This window comes from Neofelis nebulosa, chromosome 2 (genome assembly GCF_028018385.1).
Source record: "Neofelis nebulosa isolate mNeoNeb1 chromosome 2, mNeoNeb1.pri, whole genome shotgun sequence".
In the NCBI taxonomy this organism is placed as follows: domain Eukaryota; kingdom Metazoa; phylum Chordata; class Mammalia; order Carnivora; family Felidae; genus Neofelis; species Neofelis nebulosa.
The window spans coordinates 208,136,404-208,154,272 of NC_080783.1; the positions used below are offsets into that span (position 1 = coordinate 208,136,404).

The window sequence follows — 17,869 nt, forward strand, 5'->3', positions numbered from 1 at the left end:
CCATTTGGAGAGAAAGATGAAGAAAACAGCATTTACTGGGTTCCTGCTATGAATTTGGCACTGTTCTAGCCTAGAGGAGGTGGGAATTACTGTCTCCATTTTATAAATGGGGAACAAAGTGTGAAGTTTCTCAAATATACTCATTCCTTTCTGGTCTAACAGTGCAGGCGTTCACTGCTCCACACTCACAGCACCGTTGGCTTCCTCGACTCCTGATCTGTTCTTTATAAAACACTGCCAGAACAATCATACCAAAATTCCATTGATATCACATCAATTCCCTGTTGAGGCAAATGAAATGCCTTCTGCTTCTCCATTTGCCCACTGACTGGCCTGGAACCCAATAATTATTTGTTGCTTAAAACCATCCCATGATTCTACACCAGCCTAGAACTAACGAGCCCTAGAGGCAGAAAGTAACAAGATTTTTAAGACAGCCTGTGTGGAATATGCAGAATGCATGTGAAAAAGCCAAAGGCAACTCAAAAGCCTTTAAGGCAAAGTGGAATTTCTCTAAAACATTTCACAATTCTAACTCCACCTAAACCACCCTTCTTCAGGGAGGAGGGATGCTGACTTCAGAATAGCTGCGTTCTAACCCCTGCTCCTCCACACCTAGCTTCTTAACCTCTCCACGCTTCAGTGTCCTGCTCTATAAAAGTTCAACTGGGCCTCTGTTCAAATTCTCCCACCCTCCCGGCCTATCCAAGTCCAAGTCATTCTCCAAAGGTCAGGTGAAAGCCCATTTTCCTTGCAAACTCTCGCTGGATGGCCTCAGCCCATCACTGCACTTACGTGCTTTATAACAGCTCTACAGCACAAGGAGCCTGAGCCACTCATTTTAACTTTTATCTGTAATCGTGTATCACTGTGCCCCCATTTAACTGTTTCACCCTTGTATCCCCCACCCCCCACCAGTGTCCCACCTCATGAATGACAGTGACGCTACTCACTGCCTCAGGTGATCCTGAGCAGCACAACAATATCAATACCAACAGTGACTGCTACTACCCTCTGCTGACTGAGGAAGTGCCAGGCACTGGGCTGAGTATCTGATTACTTCACTATCCTTCAATCTTCCTAATCCTTTTAGGTAAATCTGTTTGGGTTTTTTTTTTTAATCTCCATTTCTTTTTTTTTTTTTAACATTTATTTATTTTTGCGACAGAGAGAGACAGAGCATGAACGGGGGAGGGGCAGAGAGAGAGGGAGACACAGAATCGGAAGCAGGCTCCAGGCTCCGAGCCATCAGCACAGAGCCCGACGCGGGGCTCGAACCCATGGACCGTGAGATCATGACCTGAGCCGAAGTCGGACGGTCAACCGACTGAGCCACCCAGGCGCCCCTTTAATCTCCATTTCACAGTGAAGGAAGCGAGCCTACCCAAAGCTACAAAAGTAGAGGATGGGGGTGAAGGGCGAGAGTTGGTAATTTCCAACTCAGCTGTCTGCCTCCCCCTCTTAACTACTGCCATCATACTTTGTAGTACTTATTGTGGCTTGGTTTTTTTATTTATTTATTTAGAGGAAGAGAGAGAGAGAGAGAGTGCGTCTAAGCTGGGGGGGGGGGGGGGCAGAGAGAGAGGGAGAGAGAGAATTCCAAGCAGGCTCCATGCTGTGTGCACAGAGCCCGACTCAGGGCTCAATCCCATGAACTGGGAGATCATCACCTGAGCTGAGATCAAGAATTGGACACGTAACCCACTAAGCCACCCACACACCTCCCTTATTGTGGCCATAGGATATCCACGGTTACATCTTCGCCCCTAAATGTGAGCTGTTTACAATCACAAAAACTGTATTTCTTGGCTCGCTTACAGAATAACTCATTCTTCAGTGGCTCATACTCAAGCCTTTACTTAGACTAACTCGCAGTCTTAATAACTCTGTGAGATAGTAATAATTACTCTTGTCCATTTACAAATGAGGAAACAAGAGAGCGAGAGGGTTAAACAACTTGCCCCAAATCACACAGCTGGTAAGTAAATTCAAGGGTGAAGTGACAGCTTTGATCAAGTAAGTAGTACTCCACTTATTAACTTATTCTCAACAATTTTTATTAAGCACTGGAAAACCTAGAAAGGGGCAGGAGATACAGCAATGAATAAACCAGAAAGCATCTCTGTTCTCATGGTGCTTATAATCTTAAATCTCTTTCAACATTTTCATTCAATGGGCACAATCTTAAATCCTCTTAAATTTTCCATACAAAAATATCAAATCTGGATAGTAAGAATTAGTATCAAAGAGCGAGCATGGGGCTTGAAGCCAGAAAACCTGAGTTCAGTTTCCAACTTTGCTACTTATTAGAAACGTTGTCATTTATTAGACCCTGAACCAATTCGTTCACCTGCCTCCCCGTTGCACTACCGGTGTGAGATAATGTATTAAGTTGCGCACCGAGCGCAGTGTCTGGCACTTAGTACACGCTCAATAAATTAGCTTCCGTCTTTCCCCTCCCCGCCATGCAGTGACTTCACAATCTGTGTCGTCACTGAGCACATGTTAACAGGCTCCGCGTAGTTACATCAAGAACCAAGAAGTGTCCAATCTCTTATTTCCCTGGGCTATTCTCTTTCCAGATCACTATGTCTCCAATTTCAGGGCGCAGACTACTCTGATGCCAATAAATCAGATAATCAAATAAATACAACTCGGGAATGACAGCAACTCCCGTGAGGGCCTGTCTATAAAACGCTCCCCATGACCTTCTTTAGAAGGCACTTGTCTCGCCAGGACAGCATTGTGACCCTGACCCGGCTCCACTCCCCGTGCGGGAGATGCGGCCCCCGAGGAGAATTTCCAGCCTCAGGCACCAGGTTGTGCCCTGCAGACCGCTTTTTACTCGATGAGCTCTGCACCTCTCCAGCCACCTGCCAGCCCGACAGTCCCCTATTCCCTCGGGGCTGCGACTCCTCCCCTCCCACCTCGCGCGGACGCCCAGGGTCCTCCGGCCGGGGCCCCCGCCGTCCGAGTGACCCCCCGCCCGGCTCGGGCAGCTGTCCCTGGCCGGAGGGGCTGGACCAGGCCGGTCGGCCTGACCTCCCCAGGGGCTTCCCTCCCGCCCTCCTGGTCAGCGGGGCCTGGAGCCGGCCGCTCCGCTCCGGGAGGGGCCTGCAGGAGCAAGAGGCTTCTCACCTATCTTCACGACCGCATCCGCCATGCACCGGTCCCACTTCCTGCCGAGCTCGGAGTCCGACATGTTCCCCACCCGCAGCTCCCACTTTCCTTAAGGTCGGGCCCCGCGCTTCGATTCCAGGCAAGTCTCGCGAGAGCCGGCCTCGGCCTCCAGGCCCGGAAGGCCGGCTCCGGCCTGCAACATATCGCGAGATAACCTGAATGTTTCCGCCCCTTCCGGGTTTTTTTTTTTTTCCAGTTGGTCGTCAAGGTGACGGGTTGCCTGGAGGCCCGAGGTGACCCTGACCTTGGAGCCGCGCCTACCTGAGGGCTGGGAGGCTGACAGGCTTCCCAGGCTGCATCCCGAGCCCTGTCGGGAAGGCCCTTCCTCCGCACCAGCTCCCGACGTCGGCCCTGGAATTTCCCAGGGCAAGTGAGGGCACAGCGCTTGGTTTCTTCATTCACTTTTTGTACTCCCTCATTCACTGTTTATTGCAGTGGGACTCCCGCCTGCACCACTAACACGGAGACTGTTCTGGCATAGGTCACCCAGGCCAGATCGAACGGATGCTTTGGAACCTTTCTCTATACAGCACTGGGCACAACTGCGCCCTCCTTCCTGGTCCTCCTTGTCTGCGTCTTCTCCTTATTCATTCGGACTCCCAGGTTCTGCTCCGGACTCTCCTCTTTAGGTGTCCTTCCAGCTTTTTCTCTGCCAGCTGCTTAAAGAGTGTTGGTTCCAAGAAGCACATCCGTTCACCTTGCTGTCTACATACTCTCCCTGAGAATTGCAACCACTGTCAAATTCTGTTTCCGGATCAAACGTCCACCACAAGCCTCCTTTTCATAATTCACCCTCCTTGCTGGTATCATTGATTTTAGACTTTCATTCCCCTTTGCACCCCCCATCCTACCACAAATACAAATTTGACCATATTAGTCCTCTGATTCGAAGCTGTCAATGACTTCTATTCACCTGCTGAATATATCCAAGACTCAAGAAGTTCATTCTAGGAAGCCTACATTAAAACCTTAGAGTACCCCTTCATCTACTAATAGAGCTTAGAACCCCCTCTGTTTTCTTATTATCAAAGCAGCTTGCCTACCCTATAGAATTCTCTACATGCTATTGAAACATCCTGTCTCTCACTCTCCCTCTCTCTTTTTTTTTTTTTTTTTTTTTTTTTGAGTTTATTTTGAGAAGGAGTGCAAGCTGGGGAGGGGCAGAGGGAAAGAGAGAGAGAGAGAATGAATCCCAAACAGACTGCAGCTGTCAGCATGGAGCCCCACTCGGGGCTCAACCCCACGAACTGTGAGATCATGACCTGAGCCAAAATCAAGAGCGGGACACTTCACTGACTGAGCCACCCAGGTGCCCCAAAACATCTCTTTATAGATGTTTGTGTCTGCCAGTAAAACTAGAAGCTCATTAAAGGCCTGAGCTGCCCCTCTCCATCTGCACACTCCCTGTTCAGAGCACAATGCCATGGGCAGTAGGATCTTCTATGAAGTGCTTGGTAAACTGAATGGAATTCATTCACCCATTAATTTATTCATTTGTTCTTGGCAACTTTAACAGCAGAACTGCTGTACCAGTCCTTGCTATGACAAAGCCCCTTCCTTCAGGAAGCCTTCCTCCATAACCACTTCTTTAACTCTCATCTGAGCTACATATCAGATTGTGTTGTAATTCTTTGTTTATCTCTTGACTGTGAGCCCTTTGGGAATGAGGGCTGTGTCATTGCTGTATCCACAATGCCTAGCAGAGGGCCTGATATATATTGCATTCTCAATAAATGCTTTTTGAATGGATGTAAGAATGAATAAATGTATAAATGAATGGTTGATTGATTGAATGAATTAGAGTAAAAAACTCTCTTGAGGCACCTGGCTGGCTCAGTCAATCAAGCCTACAACTCTTGATCTCAGGATGATGAGTTCAGGTCCCGACATTGGGTGTGGAGCCTAGTTAACCAAACAAACAAACAATAAAAAACAAAACCAAAAAACCCTCTCTGTTCCGGGGAAATTGTATAGTATAGCATTCGTGTTGAAAAAGAAAAAAAAAATCAACTTCACTAAATACCTATGACCTGTCACAAATAGCCCCAGGCATTTCATATAATTTCATTTATCCTCACAGCAGGTCGAAATGACTACCTTCATTTTCCCAAATTTGGAAACTGAGTCTCAGAGAAGAAATGTGGGAGATTCACAAGGCTGTGCATTGTGTACATTTAGAAACTGACAGAGGCATTTTTATTGGATTCAAGAGAGTTGTAAACTTTTGTAGAAGGCAGAGAGCAACTTACAAAAGCAATCAGAGGCAGATGGTCTAGCCTGAATTCTGGAGCCAGGCTGTCTGAGTTCAGATCCCAGCTTTGCTGTTTCCTAGCCTTCTATCCATTACTCCCTCTTTCCACGGTTCCCTTACCAACACAATATTTCGTTCACTGCTGTAGCCCCACCCCTAGAACATTATCTGACACATTTGCTTGATAAATGCATGTTGGTTGAATGAATAAAATAAATAAAAAGTCTGGAGTTTTTATAGTTCTTGGAGAACAAAGACCAATACAAGTGTGGAACATATATATTTTTAAAAAACAGCAATACATTAATTATAAACAAGCATATTTGAAATGATTAAAAGTAGATTCCCTGGGTGAAATGAGCCTAGGCGGCTCAGTCGGTTAAACGTCCAACTCCTGGTTTCAGCTCAGGTCGTGATCTCACAGTCCGTGAGACGGAGTCCCGCATCGGCCTCTGAGCTGACCGTGGGGAGCCTGCTGGGATTCTCTCTCTGTCCCACCCCCTCTCTCTCCCAAAATAAATAAATAAACATTTAAAAAAAATAAATTTCCCAATGCTGGAGAAGGGGGTTACAAACATGGAAGAGGATAACCCTTGCAAGAACTCTTTGCTATTGGATTAGAATTGAATGTGTCAGAATGAACTCATGTTTAATTTAATAGAGATAGATATAAATGTGTGTGTGTGTGTGTGTGTGTGTGTGTGTGTGTGTTTCCTGATCTTGTCTGCTGAGAGAGCCTAAAAGCAACAACACACATCAGTAGCAATAAGCAAGCCTAGCTCTTGGCTTCTAAATACCATTCTCGGGGCACCTGGGTGGCTCAGTCAGTTAAGCATCATGCTCTGGATTTCGGCTCAGATCATGAGCTCTTCGTTCATGGGTTCGAGCCCCACTTCAGGCTCTGCACTGACAGCACAGAGCCTGCTTGGGAAAACAAACAAACAAACAAACAAACAAATACCATTCTGTACTTAAGGGACCTAGGACTCCTTAGAAAACTGACTAAGACTCCAGGGCTGGAGCAGGGAAAATATGAGATGATCCTGGAACAACATCTTGTTTCACAAACACAAAGTAAGGAGGTCTTCAAAGGATAACAACGTCATGACAAAATGTTTTAATAACTACAAACTACAAGTGCTTGGTTCCTAACTGGCACTCGGCTAGGATTCCTCCCAACCATATGAAACAAGTTTCCCAAAGATGAAGTTTGTACTTCAGATGGGTAAAGACAGTGTCTTAGAATAAAGTGATTTCACAGCAAGAGAGTCAGCATCTTTTTACACTGAATAGAAGACAAATAAAAAAAGCGAAAACTGTCACTTAGGCACACTAGATTTCACCCTCAACTGGTTACTCAACTAAACATAAGCTCTTTGTTTAGTTTACTAGGTTGTAAATCCAGCTTCATTAACAACGAGGATTAGAATATTTTACAGCACAGCACCTGCATAAATAAAGGTCCTTTTTAGATTCCAGTAGGTTTTTTTCAGTTTCCCTGTAATTAAAAGTGAACTTTCTTACAAGGAGATTCACACGCTTTTGTTTCAAGTCTCCCCTCTCCAAGAGGGGTTGGTTTTGCCCCTTTAAAAGGTAATGTGTCCAGAGCTCAACAGCACAGCTACTAAGTAGCTTCTTTGTCTAGCTCCAAAGCCCAGGAGCTCTTCCCCCATATTTTACATGTGTTTGTGTGGAATGTAACAAGCACACAGAAAAGTGCTGAAAGCATAAATGCCATGTAACAAATAAACTGTTGTAAAAGGAACATTCTAGCACCTCAGAAGCCAACTCCTGGGTGAGCCCTTTGCCAGATCACATCCCTTACCTCCCTACCAGCATAGGACTATCCTGACTTGTACGTCATTCGTTTCCTTGCTTTTCTTTAAGTGTTGTCATCTGATCCTACATCCTTAAAACACACGGTTTAATTTTGCCTAGTTTGGAACTTGATGTAGACGGAATCTTGCTTTACGGTATTGGCTTCTTTTGTTCATTAGTATGCTTTAAGATTCATCTGTGTTTTTGTTTTTGTTTTTGTTTTAACGTTTATTTATTTTGGGGACAGAGAGAGACAGAGCATGAACAGGGGAGGGTCAGAGAGAGAGGGAGACACAGAATCCGAAGCAGGCTCCAGGCTCCAAGCTGTCAGCACAGAGCCCCAGGCGGGGCTTGAACCACGAACCCTGAGAACATGACCTGAGCCAAAGTCGGATGCCCAACCGACTGAGCCACCCAGGCGCCCTGAGATTCATCTGTGTTGTGTGTACATAATTGATTCATTACTATACAGTATTCCATTATATGCTACGGAAAACACGATAGTCCAACCCCTTTGAGATACAGCAAAAGCAGCCCCATGGATATTTAGCTGTTTCCACTTGGGGATTATTACCAAAAAAGCATCTTATTCTTGCACATGTGTCCTGATGCACACTGTCATATTTTTACAGCACATGTAACCAAGGAAGGCACTAGAGTGTGCTTATCTCCAGCTTTACGAGACACTGACACCTTTATCCCAAAGTGATCGCACCAGTTTCCATCCTCCCCCACAGTTGATTTGTGATTACACTCTAAAATTGTTGCCCATCTTGTAGGTGTGCAGCGACATCTTACTGGGACAATCCTTGCTTATTCAAGTGATGAAGCTACTCAATCATGTGTTCTGAACACATACTATAGCAGGAGTGGGGGGTTCAAACGTCATGAAAGGGTCCCAGAAAGAGGAGAAGATGACAAAGACATTTTGCAAACTTAATGCTTTGCAAAGAAGCAGGGGGGGTGCCCGGGTGGCTCGGCCATTAAGCATCCAACTCTTGGTTTGGGCTCAAGTCATGATCTCATGGTTCATGTGTTCGAGCCCCAGGTCAGGCGGCTTTTAGTTTTAAAGTTTTAAATAAACTTTTTTTTTTTTAATTTAACGCTTGTATTTATTTTTGAGACAGGGAGAGACAGAGCATGAACAGGGGAGTGTCAGAGAGAGGGAGACACAGAATCCGAAACAGGCTCCAGGCTCTGAGCGGTCAGCACAGAGCCCGACGCGGGGCTCAAACACACGGACCGCGAGATCGTGACCTGAGCCGAAGTCGGACGCTTAACCGACTGAGCCACCCAGGCGCCCCATTAAATAAACTTTTTAAAAAAAGAAAAAGAAGAAAGAAGCAGGTGTGCTGTACTGTCCCCCCAAATTCATGTCCTTCCTGAAACCTCAGGATACGACCTTATTTGGAATTGGGTCAATGAAGACGTTACTAGTTAAGATTAGATCATAAAGGGGACCCTAAATCCACAATGACTAGTGTCCTCATAAGAGGAGAAGAAATATGGGGCTGACTAGGTGGCTCAGTCAGTTAAGCGTCTGACTTCAGCTCAGGCCATGATCTCGAAGTTCATAGGTTCGAGCCCGCGCATCAGGCTCTGTGCTGACAGCTCAGAGCCTGGAGCCTGCTTCGGATTCTGTGTCTCCCTCTCTCTCTCGGCCTCTCCCACACTTGCACTCTCTCTCTCTCTCTCTCTCTCTCTCAGAAATAAATAAACATTAAAAACAAGAAAAGAGAAGAAATATGGACACAAACAGACACGGGGACGATGGCCGAGTGACGATGAAGGCAGAGATTGGACTTATGTGGCAGCAAGCCAGGGGACGCCAAGGACCGCTAGCCATCACTGGCAACTAGAAGACAGGCATGGAACAGATTCTCCCTCTGAGCCACCAAGAAGAAGCCAACCCTGCAGACACCTTGATTTTGGACTTCTAGCCTCTAGCACTGAGAATAAAGTGCTGTTGTTTTAAGCCACCCAGTCTGAGATACTTTGTTACGGTAACGCGAGACACTAAGCTCACGGGGAACGCACTAGACTGGAAATTGCGAGCTGGATCCCAGTCTATGCCGCTGGAAGTCGCGAGCTGGATCCCCGTCTACGCTGCCACTGATTGGTCGTTGTGTACATACATGTGGCAGCTCTCACCAAATGGGCCCCCCCATCAGCTCTCCCTTCTTCCTTTTGTAGGTGGACATAATGCTGGTAATGGCTCCCACTGTTACTAATTCCAAGGTATTAAACTCCCCTCCGTGTCCCACTGTGAGCGTACCCCATGTTTCCTACCAGGACCCTGGCTGCTAATCCCATGAGAGATCCTTGCTTTGCCTCCATTCACTCTCTGGCCCCATCACCCTCTCTGTTTCCTTTCTAGTGCATATCAAAACTTGCAAACGACGGGGTGCCTGGGTGGCTCAGTTGGTTAAGCGTCTCCAACTCCTGGTTTCGGCTCAGTCATGATCTCATGGCTTTGTGGGTTCAAGCCCCACATCGGGCTCTGTGCTGGCAGTGCAGAGCCTGCTTGGAATTCTCTCTCTCTGCCTCTCCCCCACTCGCACTGTGTCTGTCTCTCCCCTAAATAAATTTAAATTTTTAAAAATTGCAAACATCTTCTTTGTTCATTTACTCCTCTCCTCTCCCTCCCCTGCCCTATTTGTCCCACCAGACCTTAAGTTCCACGAAAGCAGGGATTTCATTGTCACTATATCCCTAGTGCGTCACATAGCGTCTGATAACATTGAAGGCATTTAATTAATATTTCTTGAAATAATGGAGGAGGAGCAGGAATGATGTTTTTTCCCTTTTTTACATCTCTAGCACTAGCCACACCGGGTACTAAGTGGTGCTCAATTGATGCTCTGTGCCCTCACATAGCCCTGCCTTGGAGGCCAGAGGGTCTTGGGTGGGACCTGGCTCAAGAGTAACAACCAGAACAGACTTCAGTGTAGCTTTGCAGTCAGTAGGTGTTTGGATTAACCTCGGAGAAAGTTGGAGTCTAAGGGAATGCTTGGAAAAATACATTGAAAGGTGCATTTACCTGCATTTGAAGGTACACACTCAAGGGGCATGGAAAGGGACTTGTGAGAGAGTGTGAATTGGAGACAGATACCATCACTGAATTAGTTTGGATTTAAGTGTGCGAGCTTGAGAATAACAGTTGGTGCTACACGTAATCGTTATAGCTCGAGTGTTGATATCTCAAGGGCCAACCAAACCCATGGATTTGTCCATAGGACAGCTCCCCTGGCTAACTTAATATCGAATTAGCTTTGATTTTTGTCTGGATTAGATGAACTCAGCCATGATGAGGTTACCAGCTATCACTTGTCTGTTCCATTTGGTTAATAAAAAATGTGGGATTTCTTAGTCAACACAACCCGTTTGGTAGAGAAAATATTTCTGAATATGGGATCCAAGGAGGGGAAAAGGCATTCTCGGCAGAAAATATGTTGGGTAACCTCTTCTTTATTTCTCTTCTGACTCACAGCCAAAGAGGTGGGGTGTCTCAGCCCTGACCTGGCACTTAGGTCTGTCTGCTTCTAATGTTACACCTTTATGGGAATGTAAGTCAGTATAGCCACTGAAAAAAACAGGATGGAGGTTCCTTAAAAAATTAAAAATAGGGGCGCCTGGGTCGCTCAGTCAGTTGAGCATCCAACTTTGGCTCAGGTCATGATCTCGAGGGTTTGTGAGTTCAAGCCCCACATCGGGCTCTGCGCTATCAGCGCAGAGCCCGCTTGGGATTCTCTCTCTCCCTCGCCCTCTGCCCCTCCCCCACTCATGTTCTCTTTCTCTCTCTGTAAAAGTAAATAAAAATAATTTTTTTAAGTTAAAAATCGAAATACCATATGATGTCGTCAGTCTGCTACTGGGTATTTACCCAAAGAAAACAGAAACGCTCATTTGAAAAGATATATGCACCCCTATGTTTATGGTAGCATATTTGCAAGAGCCAAGGCATACAAGCAACTCAAGTGTCCATCCACAGACGAGTGGATAAAGAAGATGTGAGGTATTTACACAATGGGATATGACTCAGTCCCAAAAAAGAATGAGATCTTGCCATCGAAACAACGTGGATGGAACTAGAGAGTGTTACGCAACGCGAAATATGTCAGAGAAAGACAAAGGCCCTATGATTAGACTTATGTGTGGAATCTAAACAAAACAATGAACGAACAAACAGACAAAAAAGCAGAAGCAGACCCATGTGTGCAGAGAACAAACTGGTGGTTGCCAGAGCGGAGGGGTCGGGGGGACGGGCAAAATGAATGAAGGGAATGGGAGAGGCAGAGTTCCCGTTATGGAATGAGTGAATCACAAGAATAAAGGGCAGAGCGCAGGAAATGTAGTCAGTGATATTGTCATAGCACTGTATGGTGACAGGTGGCCACACTTCTGGTGAGCATAGATACCACAGCATATAGACTTGTCAAATCACTCTGTTGTGCACCTGAAACTAATGTAACGCTGTATGTCAACTATGCTTTAATTTAAAACAATCTAAATGAATACATAAATAAGAAAAAGAAAAGTTATACTTTTACCAGGAGGGTTGATGGATGGGTTTCAGAGGGTCTTTCTACAAATCCTTGTAACTCTACGCAAGTCTTCATGTATGAGGTCATATCTTGTTTTCTCTAAGTCCATAGCTTTCCTCATATTCTCAAAGGGACCCAGTATCCAAAGAAAGTTAAGAACCATTGACTTGGATCCAAGCACAGGTCTTGAGGAGGACTCCAGTCCCTCCAGCAGAGGGCAGTGGTACCCACAGTCGCTGACCTCCTTGACCTTACAACACCGGTTGTCAAGAGAGCCAAGTGGTTGAGTCAGGTAGGCCTGACCCAAGAGCACCCAAAGAGGACACCAAACTTCCCGTGTTCTCCCTATTGGGTTGGTTTTGAAATCCCATTTTCAACCCTCAGTTGCCAATCATGGGATATGTAAGCTCTCAAACAGTGGTTCTGGGGAAGACTAGCTTCTCCTATCAACCTCCTGAATGGGCCCAGAAGATTCTTCTCAGGAACACATATATTTCTCAGCTTTGTTGTGCCTTTGTCAGTGCTGGTTTCTCTTGCTTCCTTCGTGGCCATGTTTATACCACCAGAGCAGACAATGACTCAGAGGTCCCAGTTGGAAGAGATTTTTCAATGGAAACTTAAATGAACGGACTTTGACTCTCAGTTGGATGACTTTGACTATAGAATAAACAACTCTCTCCTTTACTTAGCGTTCAAAGCCTTTCAAAAACGGTTCCCCCTTCAATTCTTTCTTTTCATGGGCCTTTCTCCCATATATAAGGTCTCCTTGTTGGCCAAACTATCCCTGCAAGTGCTTTGGGCTTTCCACCAAGCTCCTGAAGGGACCATTGCTTCCTTCCTGCTTTCCTATCTTTCTCATCCTTCGGTCCCTTCCTCCATGGAGCCATCTCCAGCTGAGAAGTAGTGGAACACAAGGTTAGAGTCTCTGAAGGACTGAGGAAGGAAGCCACACAGATAACGGGGAGAGAGTCTTGTAGGCACAGAGAGGAACAAGTACAAAGGCCCTGGTGTAGGAGTCTGCTTGGTCCTGCAAAGACACAGTGTGGCTGGAACAGAGTATGCAAACAGGAGATAAAATTGGAAGCAGACAGCCCGGGGGTGCCTGGGTGGCTTGGTCGGTTAAGCGTCCGACTTCGGCTCAGGTCATGATCTCACGGTCCATGAGTTCGAGCCCCACGTCGGGCTCTGTGCTGACAGCTCAGAGACTGGAGCCTGTTTCAGATTCTGTGTCTCCCTCTCTCTGACCCTCCCCCGTTCATGCTCTGTCTCTCTCTGTCTCAAAAATAAATAAACGTTAAAAAAAATTTTTTAAAGAAAAATAAACATTAAAAAATTTTTATTTAAAAAGCAGGGGGGCGCCTGGGTGCTCAGTCAGTTAAGCGCCTGGCTTCTGCTCAGGTCATGATCTCACAGCTTGTGAGTTCGAGCCCCACATCGGGCTCTGTGCTGACAGCTTGGAGCCTGGAGCCTGCTTCGGATTCTGTGTCTCCCTCTCTCTCTGTCCCTCCCCCATTCATGCTCTGTCTCTCTCTGTCTCAAAAATAAATAAATGTTAAAAAAAATTTTTTTTAAAGAAAAATAAACATTAAACAATTTTTATTTAAAAAGCAGGGGGGCGCCTGGGTGCTCAGTCGGTTAAGCACCTGGCTTCTGCTCAGGTCATGATCTCATGGTTCGTGAGTTTGAGCCCTGCATGGGGCTCTGTGCTGACAGCTCAGAGCCTGGAGCCTGCTTCACATTCTGTGTCTCCTTCTCTATCTGCCCTGCCCCAACTTGCTCTCTTTCTCTCTCTCTCTCTCTATCTCAAAAAATAAACATTAAAAGTTGAACCATCGGGGCGCCTGAGTGGCTCAGTGGGTTGAGCGGCCAACTTCAACTTAGGTCATGATCTCACAGTCCGTGAGTTCGAGCCCCACGTCGGGCTCTGTGCTGACAGCTCAGAGCCTGGAGCCTGTTTTGGATTCTTTGTCTCCCTCTCTCTCTGACCCTCCCCCGTTCATGCTCTGTCTCTCTCTGTCTCAAAAATAAATAAACGTTAAAAAAAATTTTTTTTTTAAGCAGACAGCCCAGAACCTTGTAGGCCATGGCAAAGCCTGGTTTTACTCTGAGTGAGACAGGAAGACATTAAAGGCTTGAGGGGAGGAGTAACCATCTCACTTGTGTTTGAAAAGCATCACTCTTACCGTTGTGTTCAGAATAGAATGCTGGGACAAAGACAGAAGCGGAGAGCTGTGATCATCTAAGAATTATGGGAAAGGAGACTTCTGGGTATATTTTGAAGGTAGAGCTGAGAGGATTTGCTAATAGATGGAATGTGGGTTGGAGGAAAAAAGAAAGAGGACTTAAGGAGGGTTGTAAGAGAGGAATCAAAGCTCACACACACACACACACACACACACACACACCAAAACAGGAAAAAGGATTTTGTGTGGAGGAACAGGTACAGGAATTCGGTTCTGGCTAGCTTAAGTTTGTACTGCCTAGGAGACCCAGTTCATGTGCTGCCCCATATTTCTCCAACCCTCATCCTCCCCATCCCCCTTGATTGCACACTCAAAGGACGTGGCCACCACAGCTAGTGGCCTCCTGCTGAGACTGCTGCCCCAGTCTCTCCCGGTGCAAGGACTGGGCTCCAGCTCATCTCCATCACGCCTGCTGTACCAGGACCTGCATAAGCAGCCCCCACGGGGCCCACATGTCCAGACACTGAGCCTATAGCTCCTGCAAACACTTCAAAGCCTAAATTAAGTTCTACACCAGGGCTGAGAGAGCCGGCATCCTAAGGAGTCCACAAAGGCCGGGACCACAACCCACGAGTGCAGGGCGAAGCTTTTATCACTGAGGGACGAGAGATAAGAAGGAGCCAACAGAAGGATTCTTTTTCCTTCTGCTGGCCAGAAATAAACCTCCTTCCTGAGAGGCAGCACTGAGGTGCTGTGGTCCCTCCCAACACACACACACCCAGCCTCTCTGGAAATGTTCCCGTGTGACTGAGCCACTAGCCGTGTTCTCTTGTGAACATGTGGCTGGCTAGATAACACACTGCCTTGTGTTTGCTTTCCCTCCTTCCCTGCCTCATTTCCCTTTTCCCTCTCTCTCCGCCCTGGGATTATGCTTCTCCTATAGAGCGGGCCCAAGTGTGAGTGTGGCCTGATTTCTTTTTTTAATTTTTTTAATGTTTATTTATTTTTGTTTTCTTTTTTTTTTTTTTCAACGTTTTTTATTTATTTTTGGGACAGAGAGAGAGACAGAGCATGAACGGGGGAGGGGCAGAGAGAGAGGGAGACACAGAATCGGAAGCAGGCTCCAGGCTCCGAGCCATCAGCCCAGAGCCCGACGCGGGGCTCGAACTCACGGACCGCGAGATCGTGACCTGGCTGAAGTCGGACGCTTAACCGACTGCGCCACCCAGGCGCCCCAATGTTTATTTATTTTTGAGAGAGAGAGACAGAGAGCATGAGCATGGGAGGGGCAGAGAGAGATAGAGACACAGAATCCAAAGCAGGCTCCAGGCTCCAAGCTGTCGGCACAGAGCCTGACACGGGCTCAAAGTCACGAACCACGAGATCATGACCTGAGCTGAAGCTGGAGGCTCAACCAAATACGCCACGCAGGTGCCCCCTCAGTCTCTGATTTCTAAGGCACCGAGGCTCAGCCAACATTCAAGTGGAAATGCAGAGAAAGCAAGGGAGAGGTCGGTGCCGGAGATAAAAATGGGGGGTTCGATGCATGTGTGTGCTTCTCCGAGATCACCTAAGGAACGAGCATCGTCAGAGGAGAAAGGAAGACTGAGCGCTGAGCTCACAGCGCCGTAACATTCAGAGGCTCAGGAGAGGAGGTTGAATCCGCGAACAAGAATCAGAAGGAACGCCCGTGGGTGGGAGGCAATCCAACAGGAATGGTTTCCTGGAAGCCAAATGAAGGGGAAAAAATGCATCAAGAAAGAGGATGTGAAGGAACTGGTTGAAGGGAGACGAAGACCCGACCATTGGATTTCGCACCAAGGGTGGTTCTTTTGGTTACCTTGACAAGGACAGTTTCCTTGGAGGGGTCGGGGCCAAAGACCGAAGACAGCGGGCTTGACCAGGAGGAGACGCGTTGGAAATGTAAGTGTACACCTTTTCAACGAGTTCTTCTCTACGGAGGAGTAAAGAAAAGGGGTAATAGCGTGAGAGGCGGTGGCGTCCAGAGCAGGTGTTTAGGGTCAGAGAGATTCCTCATGTCGGTAGGCAGATGGGAATGACTCAGGCAAAAGGGTGAAACTGGTGGTGTAGACAGAGGATGCGGCCTGGAAGTCCCCCCCGCAGAACCCTGAGGTTTTAGACTCCACGGGGCTGGAAGGAGGAGGTTTACTTCTGACGAGAGAGGGAGAATGCGAGACATCTGGAATTTCTTCTCCATGGATGGCTGGGTCTCCAGGGCCCAACTTCTAAAGTTGAACGTTTACTTTTTGATGTGGTTAGAGTCCCTGAGCCCGCAATATGTTCCCAAGGGTATTTAATTCAATGGGAATCTGGTGTGCATCTGCGACTAATTAATGCTGATCAAAAACAATTAAATATTAAATGTCAGGGCTGTTACCTGGTTCCTTACTCATACTGGCAAAGAGCTAAATGTAATTATCAAGTCCTGACTGCCGTAGGAACCAAGTTCATGTGAAAATAATGAAAGACTAAGACTGAGCTAATGAAAGAGCAGATTTCCATGAATTTGTAACAATATTTGAAGCAACAAAATGCTAAATATCAAGGCCAGGGTATTATTGCTCATGGTTTTCTTCTTGGGCATCTGGTTGTGGAGGGGCCCTCTCTCTGAGAGAAATAAAGGCAGCTCCACTTAGCAACATAGGAAAACCATTTCTAACTGTTCCCCTTGCGTTTGATTAGTCCTATGCTAAGCTCCGCAGACAAACAAATGCAGAAGAGGAACCCTCTGTCTTCCCAGTCTAGTCTGGTATTTCTGGGAGAATGCTCTGATGTCTACATGGATGCCTGGTCCTTCATGGGGTGCTTGGCCCTTTCTTCTTTCCTGATCCCTGTGTGATCAGGGGCTGCTGTTTTCTCCTGGTTTAATAAACAATACTTTTGTTTTCATATCCTCTTTTGGAGTGCTTTTTAACGATGGTGGGGGGGGGGGGGCAGGCAGAGATGCCCTTACTCTGCCATCTTGAAACTGGCAGCCACCGTGACCCCCGTGGTCCTGGTGAGAGGCGGGGCGCATCCAGCAGCTCTGACAGATGGGCTGCTTCTCACTGGTGGGAGCAGTGTGGGAGATTGCAGCACAAAGACCGAGCAACGACTCGGATCCGTGTGGTTGCTGAGAGCCGGGAGAGTGAGTCAAGCCCAGAGGACCATCCAGCACAGAGGTGGGTGGAGGATGGGAGCCATAGTATGGAGCCAAAACAAAGAAAGTTGAGGACTGAGAAATTTATGAACAAAGAGTAGCAGGGTGGAAAACCAAGGAGGTGGCCTGGAAGGATTCCCGAGACAAGTGGGGGATGCTTCTGGTGAGTTGAACTTGCACCAGCTTGAATACGCTGCCCACATCACTGGAAAGGATCATGGTGGATGGACAATTTGACGTTATCTCCTCCGCGGCCCATCTGAAATTCCGAGCAAGCTTCCTCCTCGAGAGCCTGAGGGCTGAGCTGTTATAAACTGTAAAGTGCTCGTTTGATGCTCCAGGGACGGTACCTGACACTTCCAATTCTTGATCTGTAAATTGGGGGCAGGTGTAGTTCCCTCAACCTGCCTTACGGATGCAGGGGGAAGGTTGTATAGATTTTTTTTTAAGGTTTATTTAAGTAACCTCTACACCCAACGTGGGGCTCGAACTCACAACCCCGAGATCAAGCGTGGCATGCTCCACCAACTGAGCCAGCCAGGCGTCCCAGCAGGTCGTGTAGATTAATGAGAATTGCAGTCCGACTTTCCCTTTTGGTGATGCAGGATGCTCAGATAGGGACCATTCATCCTGAGAGCTCAGATACTTCTGTCTTCGTCTTGAAGCCAAACGCAGGAGAGGGATACAAGAAGAGAGAAGGAAAAGGGATCTCACAATTCTCTTTAGCATCTTT

The 17,869-nt window shown here is 47.0% G+C and overlaps 1 protein-coding gene across 1 annotated transcript in view; it reads right to left on the bottom strand.

Annotated features, from left to right (window-relative positions):
• The window catches only part of MICOS10 (mitochondrial contact site and cristae organizing system subunit 10), a 34,322-nt gene extending 31,022 nt beyond the window's left edge, over nt 1–3,300 (bottom strand). The window contains exon 1 of the mRNA XM_058718868.1: nt 3,139–3,300. Coding sequence (XP_058574851.1) covers nt 3,139–3,202 — 64 coding nt within the window. The 5' untranslated portion in view covers nt 3,203–3,300. The remainder of the gene's footprint in view (nt 1–3,138) is intronic.
• Between the last annotated feature and the right edge of the window lie 14,569 nt (nt 3,301–17,869).